The sequence below is a fragment of the Macrobrachium nipponense genome, chromosome 40 (genome assembly GCF_015104395.2).
Source record: "Macrobrachium nipponense isolate FS-2020 chromosome 40, ASM1510439v2, whole genome shotgun sequence".
Taxonomy (NCBI): Eukaryota; Metazoa; Arthropoda; class Malacostraca; order Decapoda; family Palaemonidae; genus Macrobrachium; species Macrobrachium nipponense.
The window spans coordinates 37,155,562-37,169,675 of record NC_061101.1 but is presented as its reverse complement, the minus strand read 5'-3'; the positions used below and the strand labels follow the sequence as shown (position 1 = coordinate 37,169,675).

At 38.9% G+C, this 14,114-nt stretch overlaps 1 protein-coding gene across 2 annotated transcripts in view; it reads right to left on the bottom strand.

Annotated features, from left to right (window-relative positions):
* Positions 1-14,114, bottom strand: part of LOC135212089 (transcription initiation factor TFIID subunit 3-like) — a 124,897-nt gene that overhangs the window by 30,668 nt on the left and 80,115 nt on the right. For both annotated transcript variants that reach the window (XM_064245465.1, XM_064245466.1), the window contains one exon: positions 3,317-3,678. In XM_064245465.1, the coding sequence (XP_064101535.1) occupies positions 3,317-3,678 (362 nt within the window). The remainder of the gene's footprint in view (positions 1-3,316; positions 3,679-14,114) is intronic.

Below are 14,114 nucleotides of genomic sequence, written 5' to 3'. Positions count from 1 at the left end.
TAGACTTGAGGGACACATACTTCCAGATCCCTATTCATCCAACATCCAGGAAGTTCCTTCGCTTCTCTCTCAGAGACAAGGTCTTCGAGTTTAAAGTCCTGTGCTTCGGGCTGGCCACAGCCCTTCAAGTGTTCACAAGGGTCTTCTTTCTCGTCTGAAGTTGGGCCCGTGCTCAGGGGATCCATTTGCTTAGGTAGCTCGACAATTGGTTGGTCTTGGCAGGTTCCAGGGAAAAGCTGCTGCAGGACGGAGACCGTCTGCTTCGGTTTTGTCTGGAACTGGGCATCGTGGTCACCCACGAAAAGTCAAACCTCGTACCCAGTCAAAGGATTCTCTACCTGGGCATGGTCATTGATACGGCGGTTGCAAGTTTTCCCGTCAGATCAGAGGTTGGAGAAGTTGTGCTCATGAAAGAGTTAGTTGGGATCTTGATGTAAAGGGAGGTTGTACTACCTGTTTGTTTCACAAGACATCTTTATGTAAATTTGCTCTTAAATATACCAAGGGGTTGCTGTTAGTTTTAATTCTTATCTAATTTTGCAAAGAAAAGTGCAAAGACGTATTATAAAAAACATGTATAAATCCAATAAAGTTATTGCATCTTTGTTCTCAGTAAATTGACAAATATTTTACAAGTATGCTCAGAATGTTACTAATTTTATTTCTAATCTGTTTTGATGCTGTGTGAGCTATAATTATAATTTTACAAAATAAAATAAATTTATTTATTAGAAAAATCATGTACAGGCAGTCCCCGTTTATCGGTGGACTTGGTTAATGGCGATCCGGTTTTATGGGGCTTGTCTAGCACCATCAAATCGGCGATGTATGGCACCATAACAGACCAAATTTCAGTTATCTGCACCATAAGATGCCGATAATAACGTTAGGGTGCCATAACATACCTAACAGAGGCGCCATTAACCAAAACTCGGCGCCATAAACACCAAAAATTGCAGTTTCGGTTAATGGCGGTTTTCACTTATCAGCACCCCACAGAGAATGGAATCCCCCCCCCCCCCCCCCCCCCCATAACTGGGGACTGCCTGTATAACTTTGTAAAATTTACCACAGTCTTGTAAAAGATGCTCTACAAGGGGTTGTAAATACAAGTCATTTTTAACTACTCATGGAAGGTCTTCCTCTTTCCACTGAGGTGTTTTTTCCTTAAATTGGCCAACTTCAAAGTTTTGCCAGCCTGGGGTGCTGCATATTGATTTATTATCCCGTTCATTAAGGATTTATATCTGTTAAACCAAAAATGATTCATAAAAATATTCAAGTGAGCTGAACAAGTTAAAAGAATAAGTGGTAACCACTAGTGAAGGGGACAAACAGGAAATGGGGCTTAAAAAAGAAAAAAAAAGAAAAAGCCCCAATGTTGTGATGACACTGTGAACATCAAAATACAACCCTCTTAACACTCAATGAATTGAAATAAAATTAAATTAAACAACTATTCCTGCACAAATGAAGTTAACCCATGAACATGAGATAGTTCATAGGAATCAAACATAAACCGCTGACAAAGACCTCCTGAGGTATCCAGACATCTGGCCTGCTGCCTTGCAAGAAAAACCTCTCGCTTACAGGAGATACTTGACAGTCTCCAGCCGTGAAGAGATAGGAACCCTACCAACTAGTGGAACCTCTCAACATGAGGTTAGCAAATAAGGTTGTGCCACAGGGGAATTTCTCTTCAGAACTGCTGACAGAAGAGGCAGAGGGTATGGGATCACTTCACCTGTGGCCACAGACATGCCAACAAGGTCATCCTGAGATTCCTGGAACTCATTACGTACTCTGTTCAGGACCCGACGGATCAGGCAGAATGGACGGAAGGCATACATCTTGAGACTGTCCCAAGGGTTCTGTAGAACATCTTCTGCGAGTGCAAAAGGATCTGGGACCACCGAGAAGTAGACCTCCATCTTTCTGTTGAAGCAGGTGGCGAAGAGGTCCAACATGTGCCTTCCCCACAGGTGAAACAGCCTGTCTGCTATGTCCTGATGCACCACTCTATACCTAAGACTTGACTCCGACGACTTAGTTTGTCGGCCACCACATTCCTCCTGCCTGGAAAGTACCTGGCCATGAGCTCCACCGAGTTGTTGATCACCTACTGGTGCATCTCAACTGTCAACGAGTGGAGCTGGCGAGACACTAGTCAACCCCCCCACACACCCCCCCCCCCCCCACCCGGCGTTTTCTCCGACACCAGAACGATTGAGTGACTCTGTATCCTTTCTCAGAACTCCCGCAAACTGAGGAAAACTGCTTTCAACTCCAACACGTTGATGTGAAGTAGCATGTTCTCTGCACTCCATACATCCAAGACCAGGAGCTCTTCCAAAATGAGCACCCCAACCTCTGGTGGAAATATCCGAGAACAGTAGTAGATCCAGAGGGGGGTGAATGTAGGAGGACTCCTACTGTCAAGTTCTGGTCGTCTAACCACCACTGTAGGTCTCTTCTTACCTCTTCTGACAGAGGTATCTGCTGCTGAGGGGCTTGCAGAATCCTATGGTGACCATGACCTATATATGACACTGTTATAATCTCTTTTCCATATCTTAATATTCATACTCATGCTCTTTTAAGTTTCTGTGAATTTTCTCAATCGCTAGCAGGGACATCATTATCTATTCTTGTAACAGTAGATGAAGCTTTGACTGCATTCTTACATCCTCGAATGACTATGAGAGTAAGGAGTCTAGCAAGACCAACAACAAAAATAGTTTTCTATGTGTAGAATTACTAATTGATTTACCAATGCAAGTTTCCTGACAATGTTTCTAACACCTAAATAAAAATTTCTTATGGTAGTGGTAAATTTTAAAACATTCAATGGTATACATTGGAATGTTCCACTTTATCCCTATTGATACTAATTAGGAAATTCATGCAGACCACTGAAGGCAGATACAATCCTAAATAGTGAGTTGCTTTGTTAGAAGAAATGGCAGCAAGTTCAATAAGTAGAGGCAATTTGGAGTCATCATTCAAATTACATAGTATGACCTTTACACTTTATATGTGTTCTATTGTTTGCTGTAATGGCGTTCACAAGCAAATAGATGATAATAATGGTAAAGGAACACTAATATGCAAACATGATCAATCTTAATGCTGAGTAAAGATTCAGATGTAAAATAGGCTGTTATCTTTGCTACATTACAGTCTCACAAAATGTAACTTTACCAAAAAATTGTAAAGCTTAATTGTAAAACAAAGATTATATCTTTGTTTGTTTGTAACAAACAAACATATCTTTGGAACAAATAAAGACCCATATAAAAAAAACTTCAAGGCCTACCTGCAGTCTTCTTATCATCAGATCCTTTGGGTGTGTTTGGGACTTTCAAAGAAGTCACAATATTCTTGATCTTTAAAGGTGGGACCTCCTTGGTATCCTTCATCTTACTCTGGGATGGAGTGGATTCTTTACTACTTTCTTTTTGTTTTGCAGATGACTGCTGCACTTCTTTTATTTTGAGGACAGGAACAACAGGTGGTGATTCACTCTTTTTCTGCTGGCTACGTGGTGGTCTGGTAATAAGGGCTGAAATCTTGGCAATTTCAGGAGAACCAGGTTGGTCATCACGAGAACCAGAAAATGAAGATGAGGACTTAACTTCAGCTGGCTCATCTGCATGCTTTACCACTGGCTTGATTACTCTGAAGTACAAAGAAAGAATGAAGATATCAAAATGGGAGAATCATGCATAAATAGCCATAAGCAAACATTTCTTTAAAATTGATTATTATTCATATATATATATATATATATATAATAAAAAAATTTAGTAAATATCTCTGAAGATTTAATAACGACAAAGAAATAAAAAAACTGTAAAAGCCCTGACTGATGGGTACTCAATTATCATTATCAACAATTCTGCATCAAGTCTGCAATAAACAAAACACAGGGAGAGGAACATCAGAAGTATTTATGCTATGTTAATCTTGAAAACACTACATTTGTTAGATTCAAAAAGATTTTATCTTGAGAAAATGCCCTGTTACAAGTATATCACGAAAAAATACATAAATTTGTGTGTAAATAATAATACTGCACTGTTCTCTAAAATAACAATACGCAACTCTCAGGCACTTAATCCAGCAAGGAACACTCATAACTTTTTTATTGAAACTTTACAGGTTTTACTTTCAATTCAAGTTCATTCATGCAATTACTGTTCTTGGCCTATAGGAAGCACCAGGTGTTTAAGGAAATACTTAAATCATGTAACAAGCATATCCCTTAAAGATACAACAAGTATTGAAAATCATGAGTGACAAAGCTTATGGCTGCTAAGGAACATGTTGAGAAACCTCCAGGGTTATCAATATTTCATTGTGCTTGTTTACTATTACTTACTTATCATATTCAAGTTTCTAAGCTGTTCTTATATGGATCCTTACAAAATATGTTATCAAGAGTCACATAAAAAAATTAGCTATTAAGATCTTTTTTTTTGTCTTAAGTTTCATAGCAAATGGAAACAATTAGAATTCAAAAGCTTGGTAGTACAAGCGAACAGCACAATCCAATTACTTTTTTATTTCTATACGAGTCTGACAACAAATACTAAAATATTTGGTTTTTATATGTAATAAGTAGTTTTTCATAGTCCCATCACTCATATTTCAGCCCAACTTGTGTTGGTCTTCATCCTAGACAACAATACCAAAAGGCAGTTTAAAGTTTTCAGTTAGCTGGTTGACAGCATTTCACATGCTGGGTAACAACCTCACTTGCTTGTGCATTCTGGAGATGTGGCTGCAAGATCAGTGGGCTGAAAGGAGAGAACTTACTAAACAGTGATGAGTTTGTATGAAAAAAAAAAAAAAAAATTTTGTGATAAACTCAAGTTTGCTTCATCACAAACCTATCAATCACATACGTACTTGTTTGAAATGCAATTTATGGGGAAGTTCAAATTATAGGCAATCCCTGGTTCCAGTGAGGTGCTGATAAGCAAAAACCGCCATTAACTGAAACTCAGTGCTTTATGATGCTTGTGGTGCCGAAATTTGGTTAATGGCACCTCTGTTAGGTACGTTATGGTACCATAACTCTATTATCAGCATCTTATGGCGCCGAGAACCGAAACTCGGCCCTAATGGGCTAGACAAGCGCCATAAAACCAGATCACCATTAACTGAGTCTGCCGATAGCCGGGGACTGCCTGTACTAGGCTTGAGATTTAGACAAGAAGAAAAAACTTAGAAGTGAACTAGTATGTATTACACTTACAGTAGGTCAATTGCCAAATGGAAGTGAGTAACATATTATACCTGAAAGCTAATGAGGTCGAGACTATTCTGGCATCTTAGTTTTTTCTTGACATGTAGGCAAATTGTTTCCCTGAACCTGAGAGTGTGCCTCCAGAGTAAAGTTCACTGGAGATGAAGGACAATGTGTTCTTATACAGAGGGCGAGATGAGATCTTGTTGGAACACCCTAGGTATGGATGGCCCTCTGATTATAAGGCTTACTTAGGTATATCCTGAAAGCTCAAACTAGACATTTTACTCTCCCAGAGCCATGGATGTCCATCAATGACTTAAAATGAAAGCATGGATCTTTTTTCTTTCTCAGTCAGGAAAATGTCTCCCTGAGCACTATCTGTTTGCTTGTCTATAGTCTGAAACTCACTCACTCATTGGCCTTTGCCTTTTGGCTTCAAGGAACTGAGTTTGCTAGTTAAGGCGACAGACATGAAATGGAGAGGCTCGATAGAGGTGTCCACTGACCATTTGAGGGCTACGTCCAAATTCCAACATACAGAGTGGACTCCTCTCTGCCTTGGAAGTCTTGAAAGACTTAATAGGTTGCTAACATCTTGGTTAGAAGAAAAAACTAGACCTGTGTGTTTCAATACTAAGCCTAGCACTACTCTATGCCCATTGAATGAGGAAGAAGTGAGCCATCTGGCAGTCCTCATGTATATGAGGAGTTCTGCTATCTGAGCTGAGGAGGATTTTGCAGATGAGGTGTTATAACCATTACACCACTGACAGGAGACTACCTACTTAGATTAGGGTATGGGCAGTGTTTGAGTTACGATAATTTGCTTTACGATAATCTGATTTTAAGATGGGGTTAGCAATTAATACTGATACAAAAATATTTTGAAAATATTTTAAAATTTTGCTTGCAATGGGTGCAGACAGCAGCATACGATCAGGCAGCTAGAGTGACAAAATTACAATAGACTAAAAGCCAGAAACAAATGTCTCTGGACAGTTTTGTTGTGCGACAGTGGTTCAGTAACTCTCAAGCTGGTCTTAGTACCAGTGAAAAACGAAGAGGGGAAGTAACCTCAGATAGTTCTAGTAAAAAACTAAGAGAAGTAACCCCAGATAAGTCCTTGATACCTGAAGTCCTTCTGGAGGGAGATTCCCCTTCCAAACAATAACCTCTCATCTTCCCTCTCTCCTCCTCTTCGTCTTCCATAGGCTAACAAGTATTTTCCATAAAGGTAAGAGTGATGTTAAATGTTTATTTATTCATTTCATTAGTCATTTACATACATCTATTTCTCTTGTTTTATGTATGTAAAACTGTGTTTATTTCCTATAAAATATATTTTTTAAAAATATTTTTGGGGTCTGGCATGCATAAATTGTATTTACATTATTCCTTATGGGAATTATTGTTTCGGATTTCGTGGGAGGTTCCAAATGGATTATGTACAAAAACCGAGGTTCCACTGTACAATATGACAAAACATACAATATTTTTGGATACAGTGAAGTAATGCATAACTTTTAAAAAAATTCAAGGAAAGATGCATATTCATTATTTTGTATTTTATGATTACATAGCCATCAACAGCCTGACACTGTTCAATTATCCCGACATCAGACCGAATCACTGAATCTTAGGGAAATACCCCTTACAGTACATGTCTGATTCTTGTTTCATGTTTATTCAATTTATTTCTGTACTGAATTATCAAACATCAGAATGCACTGAACCTCCAAAATTAACTGATATTAATAATTACATTTATGTATAGAACACATATACTGTAGGCTAGGCTACCTTATATGTATACAATATACCATAGTGTACATTAGGCTAACTCTTGTTAATGTTATTCAAATTTCTCTTTGTACTGAATTATCATAAGTCAATCTGCACTGAATCTAGAGAATTAGCCGATATTAATGATTACTATACCATAATTGTATGCAGTATACTGTGTAGAGTAGGCTAGGCTACCATATATGTATAGATGGTACCATATATGTATAGATAGTACTGATTACCCTGGTGTAGCAGAAAAAGAATGTTGTCTGCAAAGTCATTCCTAGTATTCTCGTTAGTGGGTGGGCTAGTCACCTACACTAAACAATCTGAGCACTACCGCGAATTTCAAAACTTAGCTGCCGTACAAGTGGAAAGTGCTATAGCCATGTAATTACTTGGCATAAGTTACTTATATGAACCTGATGTTTTTCTGAATAGTAAATCCTAATACTAAAATGTCTATGGTAGGAATTAAAAGAAAGTTTAGGGTTGTTAGACTGCTTACTAAAGTCAGTCACAAACATCTGCTGACTTCCCATAATAATGGGATGAAGAGGAAGCAAATACCTGGTTGAGTTTGCATGAATGGCTTGCAGCAAAGTAGACTGTGCAGCTTCAGTCAAGTATGGTTTTTCTCTGGAAAGATCTCCAGCCAATGAAGCAAGATAAATATTGCATGGCGTGAACCTTATGTCTTATATGTTATACTGCATAAGATGAAGTTGAAAAAAATTAAATATGCTAAAAAGGTTATTTGTATATATATATAAATGCATCAAGGCTAAGTGCCAAAAGAAACAATGCACTGGCAATCAGCCACTTATGTGTAGAAATAAAAATGATCACAAAATCAACAGAAGTTACTAATTTATGTTAAAGGGAAGTTCATGGCAAAGCACACTTGATATAAACCAAGTCTGACTAAAAAGGACACAGAAACTGGTATTTAAAAATGTTATAATTTTGAATAGCCCAAGTTTCAAACATGAGCAGAAAACAATAAAAAGTATGATATTAACAAGGAGATACCTAGCTGGACTGAAAGTCCCAAGATGTATACAGAACTGCTGAAAACCAGCCAGCAGATGATTTACTCTACATGAGAGTTTGGAATGTTTTTTGGGGGGTGAAGACCAACACTAGTTGGGCAAATATAAGAGAAATGGATTTGCGATGAAGCAAAAATATACTCATACAATCTGCATCATACAAGACAGACATAAGCCATATTTCTTGGGAAGTTTTGAGATGTGTAACCTTCACATGTTATCCCTTATGAGCAGCATAACAGCAATTAATATGGGGCTTGAAACAAGACACTCATGTTTCCTATATAAAAGCACTTTGTTAATTTGGAGTCAAAATAACAAAGGAGACACTAACAAAGTGATAAAAGCAGAAGGTTACGATTTGCATTTATCAGTTTATACAATAAAATATTTTTCCAGAGCTGGATCACATAGAATCACATGGACAGATTACATGTAATCAAAACAAAAGCTCAATACTCAGAATCCACTGACATGAACAATGCAATCATTAAAATTTCATGCTTGCTAATACAGTACTGTAAATTCTTAAAAAACTGATCAAAAGCTGAAATAAAGGTTAACACTGAATCATCAGATCTAAATATGACATGAACGAAAATCTAACACTAAATAACTAACACTGGGGCATTCCTCAAGACAATCAAAGAAGAGTTTCTCAAGACACTACTAGGTAATTACAAAAAATACAAAAAACAGAAAAGACTTCAGTAAAATAAGCGAAGAACTCTGAAAGCAATTGGTGCAGCTCATGCTTCATATGTACATTAAGTATAATCTTTTGATATAATGAAAAAAATTTCTACCTTGGAATACTTGTGTATATGAATCATAATGACAATGAACTTCACAAAAAAACTGCTTTATATATGGCACTTTAACTGAAACTGTCATCTAGCAATGAGAATACTCAATCCAAACATTTATGAGGTGTGATAATTATAAAAAGTGTACATTCTCAAATCAAATATCAACTTGAAGTGACAACCCATATACTACAATTAAAGTGAGCCTAAAACTTTACTGTATACATTATTTCTAACAAGAGACAGTCATATTTTTAAAAGATGAAATATAAATTCAGCAGGGTACCAGTAACTTTTCTTTTAAGTTTAAACCCTGTTAAAAAATGAGACATTAATGGCCAGAGTTAATACATCATCAAGACAATAAAAGCAGATATACTATATAGCAACCTTTCTCAGGGTTTGTGAAGCAGAACCATAAAATACTTTGAAACCATCACCCATTTATTTCAATCAATAGGAAAAGTTAGAGGACTCCTTCTCCAGAGTTCATGATGATTTGATACAAAAGCAAAAATACAGGAAAAACTTATATAAAAGACAAGACCATATCAAGCTAAATATCAATTCAAGTCATTCAGTATAGTACATAAAAAATCTTTTAGGTTTCAACTGGCTCCAGTTTTGGATTTTTCTTTAACAAACTGGAAAGTGCAATAATCTACTACTCTGCTTTGCATGTTCGTCATTCTTCTCCAAAGTAATTCATTAAAACAACTGATAATGTCTCCGTGATGAATATACCAAACACCATTATAACAGTATGTACAGTCTTCTACATATTCCTAAAATTAAAGTTGTTCTTGTGAGCTACTCCTCAAAATTTCCAGCAGAATATTTAATAATCAATTTGCAATGGCAAAAATGACATTTTTTTTATGATAAAATGAAGTTTTATATATAATTATCCAGTATTACTTAGCTAACAGTTTCTTGCCTCAGTAGCTTGAAAATGAAAAAAGTTTGCGGGTAATGCTTCACAAATTCAGTGCAGGTGACTGATGTCACCCACTAATGGGAATACCAAGAACTACTAGCAGAGAATCTTACTCTGTTCATGTCGTATGTCCATCAGTGGGGAGGAGGGAGGGCTCCATCCGTAATTACTCGGTAAGTATATAAAACTATCATAAAAATGTCATTTTTATATAAGTAACTTACCCAGTAATTACCTAGCTGATTCCACATTACAGGAGCTGGGATACATGAACATATTCTACTCCAAAACAATAAGTTATGTAAAGAATTTGAAATTGACAGGGTCGCTAGCACTGAATACAATGCTTGTAGTTTTTTATTAGTTAAGAGAGCCTGAAGTAGAGAACTGCCTCAGGTTGTTGCTCAATTTAACCTGTAGCAGCATGGCAGTAAAGCCAGAAGCGCCTCTACTCAAATGGGAACTTTGTAATAAAGGAGTACTACAACTGCTTAACAAAGCATCAGTGGAAGTTATGTAGCTCAAGGAGTTATCTGATGGCTAGCAAACTTTAAAGGGTGCCCTTGCCCTGGGCACAGTACTGCAAAGAAAACAACCAGATAACAGTAGCATGTGCATTGAAATATATCCACTGAAAGTGGTGGGTGCTTGAGGTACAATGTAAACCCCTTGGTTTTCTAAAGCTCATCACTTTATAACAAGGTGAAGAGATAGTAGGAGAACATTCTATGCTTCCTTCTGCAGTCTCATGCCAGTAACTGATTATTGCAAGGTTCTGCCAAAAATTTAACACTAGTTTCCTGTAGGACAGTTTTAAAATGGATGTAATACACAGGTAGTCTGAAAGTTAAAGAGGAAAAACCTTTCTGATGTCTTTAGCTTTCAGTTAAAAAGAAGGGAAATAAAATCCATTAGTCTAAATAACCAAACATTCTAAATAGAGGACGAGATGAGATCTAGCCATAACACCTTAGGTTATAGATGCACTTGTAATAAAACTTAAAAAAACCAGGTATAAAAAGTTTTAGTGGGTTTTTCTTGAGTTTTAACTAACAAAATAGGTTTTAAGCATTTTTATAGGTGTTCCAACTATTCGCAGATTCTAACTATTCACGGGGGGGGGGGGGGGGGGGGGGGGGGGGGGGGGGGGGGGGGGGGGGGGGGGGGGGGGTACGCATCCCCTGCGAATAAGGGGGGGACCATTGTACACCAAATGAGAAGCTTGAGCATGAGGTTTTTTTTTTTTTTTTTTTGTTTGAGAGAATGGCTAGTGAGCAACAGTGGAGCATACCAGTGGCTACATATGAAAGCTTTCATTTAAAACAATCCTTTACAGTGAGTGGTGTTAGCTGCCTGGAAGTTACCTGGTTGGAACAATGAAGTGGCCACATATGAAAGCCTCCACTGGAAACTAAGGGAGGCAACTAGAGTTCGCCATCAGTGGCAGACACCAGTTTCCTTGTGTGAAAAAGGGCTAAGACTGGATTTATTACAGTTCAGTTTCTCTGCCAGAAATTCCAGTTAGATAAGAAAAAACTCATCAATCATTCACACAAACATACATACATACACACACACACACACACACACAAACTCTTCACTTGGGGTGAGTGTTGGGTAAAAACTCTGTTTGAGACTAAAGAAATACTTCAGTTTAGGCTCTTCTGGCATTTGTGAAAAGGTTTCATTCTCCTGGGGATACGTCCCCAGTTCCCCAACCAGGTTCCTTTGACTAGAAAAAAAAGAGTGAGAATTAGTCTAAGACTAGTCTCATGATGAGGAACTTCTTCCAGAGGGAAGACAGAGTGGGGCCTTGCTGGTCTTGTGGGACAGGCTGAAGTACATGGCCAAAAGAGAAAACAGATGAAAGCAAAGTGTACTCGAGAGAAGGCTTGTGCCAAAGTTGTTGAATCCTGAACTCCTGAGCTGGCAGACTCTGTCTTGTAAAACAAGTCTGAGATATCTTCCAGTCTGTATGTGGACGTGAAAACAAAGTATCCTACATAACTAGGAACTCTCGCAGAAAACTGAGTGGACTAGTTGCCGACCCTGTCGATACTTGGCAGCCATGGACGCATAGCCATCACAGAGGGATCAACTTCCTATGCGATAATGCCCAACGTTGATTCGAAAACACCTTGTAAGGACTAAAAACATATGCGGCATTGTACTTTGCTAAAACTGTTATCCAACATACTTAAAAAATCTTGGAAAGTCTAAAGAGACTCAAAAGCCTGGCCACTGGATAAAAAAAAGGGTCTTGAACCCCACCAGGAGTAACCACTTCTGCTGCAGTCAAACACAATGCGCTAAAACAAATCTTACAAAAAGAACTAGGCATTCAGAGGTGGTAGCCTGGTATAGCTAGAAAGAGCCAAGCTCTCTGGAGCAAGAGTCGGGTGCTCAAAATTCGGTGCTAGGTACCCGAAAGCTGGTGCCAGGAGCTCTGAAGAAGATCAGGCACTCAGGATTAGGTGAAATTAATGAAAGGATTCATGGTGCTCCCTTCAGTCTGGAGCCCAAGAAAGACTAGTACTCATAAAAGAATGCTCAGGGAGGAAGATATTCCAAAGGACAAAAGGACCAAGCATATATGCTTTCTGAAATTAGCTGGGATTCTCTGGTAGATGGCTGACACTTGCGAGTCTCCTGTCTTCTTAGCCCTTGCTCCCGATGTAAAAAAAGACAAAAAAAGAGAAAGGGGGGGGGGGGGGGGGGGGAGGGGGAGGAGGGGGGGGAAGGGGGGGGGGGGAAAGAGAGGAGAGAGAGAGAAGTGGAGAGAGAGAGAGAGAGAGAGAGAGAGAGAGAGAGAGAGAGAGAGAGAGAGAGAGAGAGAGAGACTTACTCCAAAATCTTGAAAAGAACTTCAACCAGAAGAACTAATTCTGTCTAAGCATCAGAGGAAGTATTGGACACAAAAATTTGTCTCGCTCCCATAAAAAAAACCCAGGTATATGGCTCCCAACTCCCTGTAGTTTTCTTCAACTAGCTCATAAATTCATCCACCAAAGTCCTTGTCGGCAAAAGCCAGCCAGTGCTTTGAGAAGCTAATTGATGACACAAAAAGGGGGCAATTTGGTCTGTCTGAAACTCTACACAAAGGTGGAACAGGTCAAAAAGCAGCAAAACTGCCTAAGAGTGATTGCATGGTATTCAAAGGAGGAAGTTCGATACTGAGGAATGACACCCAATGATCAAACACTAGAGTTGGCCACTAAAAGACCAGAGTTGGCTTCCAATTGGAAATTGTGCTAAAAAATTAACAGCAGTATGTTCTTAATAGAGAGAGCTCCGAGCTAAACCAAGATTGGTGTCAGCCACTAGTAGGCTGGTGCCCGACATCTGAGAGATGGGGATAGGGCATTCTGATGCTATCGAGCGCAATAAAATGCTCAGGCACTATCGGGCACTCTTGGAAGCTCGGGCATTATTGGGCACTTATGTTCTGCTCTGAGAAGTGCCTCTTCAATGACCAAGAATCACTAGAAAAATGCCATCGGTTCTTTATCTACACTCAAGCATCACTAAAATAAAAGCACATCTCTACGGACACCTTTCCAATGGCTGTCTGTCGATACTTGCGGACAACAGGCTCGACTGAGGGGCAGCTATCAGAGGGAATAACCCTTTTGGACTCCCTGGTTTAGGGGAGTCAGACAGGGACTAGGTTTAAGAGAACCAATATGGCCGGATAGCAGCCTCCTCCACTACACATCCAGTAAGATGCCTTGCCAGTGGCTGTCTGTCAATACCTGGGACTGGCAACAGGTTCGACTGAGGGGGCGCCTCCACGTGTGTAAGCCCCATGACCTCCCTTGGACTTCCAGTATGTCTCCTCCCAGGTTTGGGGGAGTATGTATGACAGCGACCTTTGTCTAAGAGAATCAGAGGACAATTCAGCACCTCTTCCACTTCACAACACTTCAATTACATAATTACAAGGTTAATACTGTTAACCCAGACACAGGTAATGGCAAGGGGAGGAAGTAAGGGAGCCAGGCTTGGGAGCAAGTGGAGAAAATTAACGAGGGCTAGTAGAAGGAGAGAAAATTGGTGCAGGGCGAGAGTTGATGCCAGGAACATAAGTATGTATTAGTTCAGCAATTAATGCAATGATTATATTATGATGTTAACCTGTAAGGGTGGTAAGGCAGTAAATTACGCTGCCAGTAGTAGTTGAACAATCTGACTGCGAATTTGTGCTACTGCAGTGAATTAGAAAAAATTTAATCAGGGCCATCAATAACAAAACAACAAAATACTGTCCTGAAAGCTCAAAG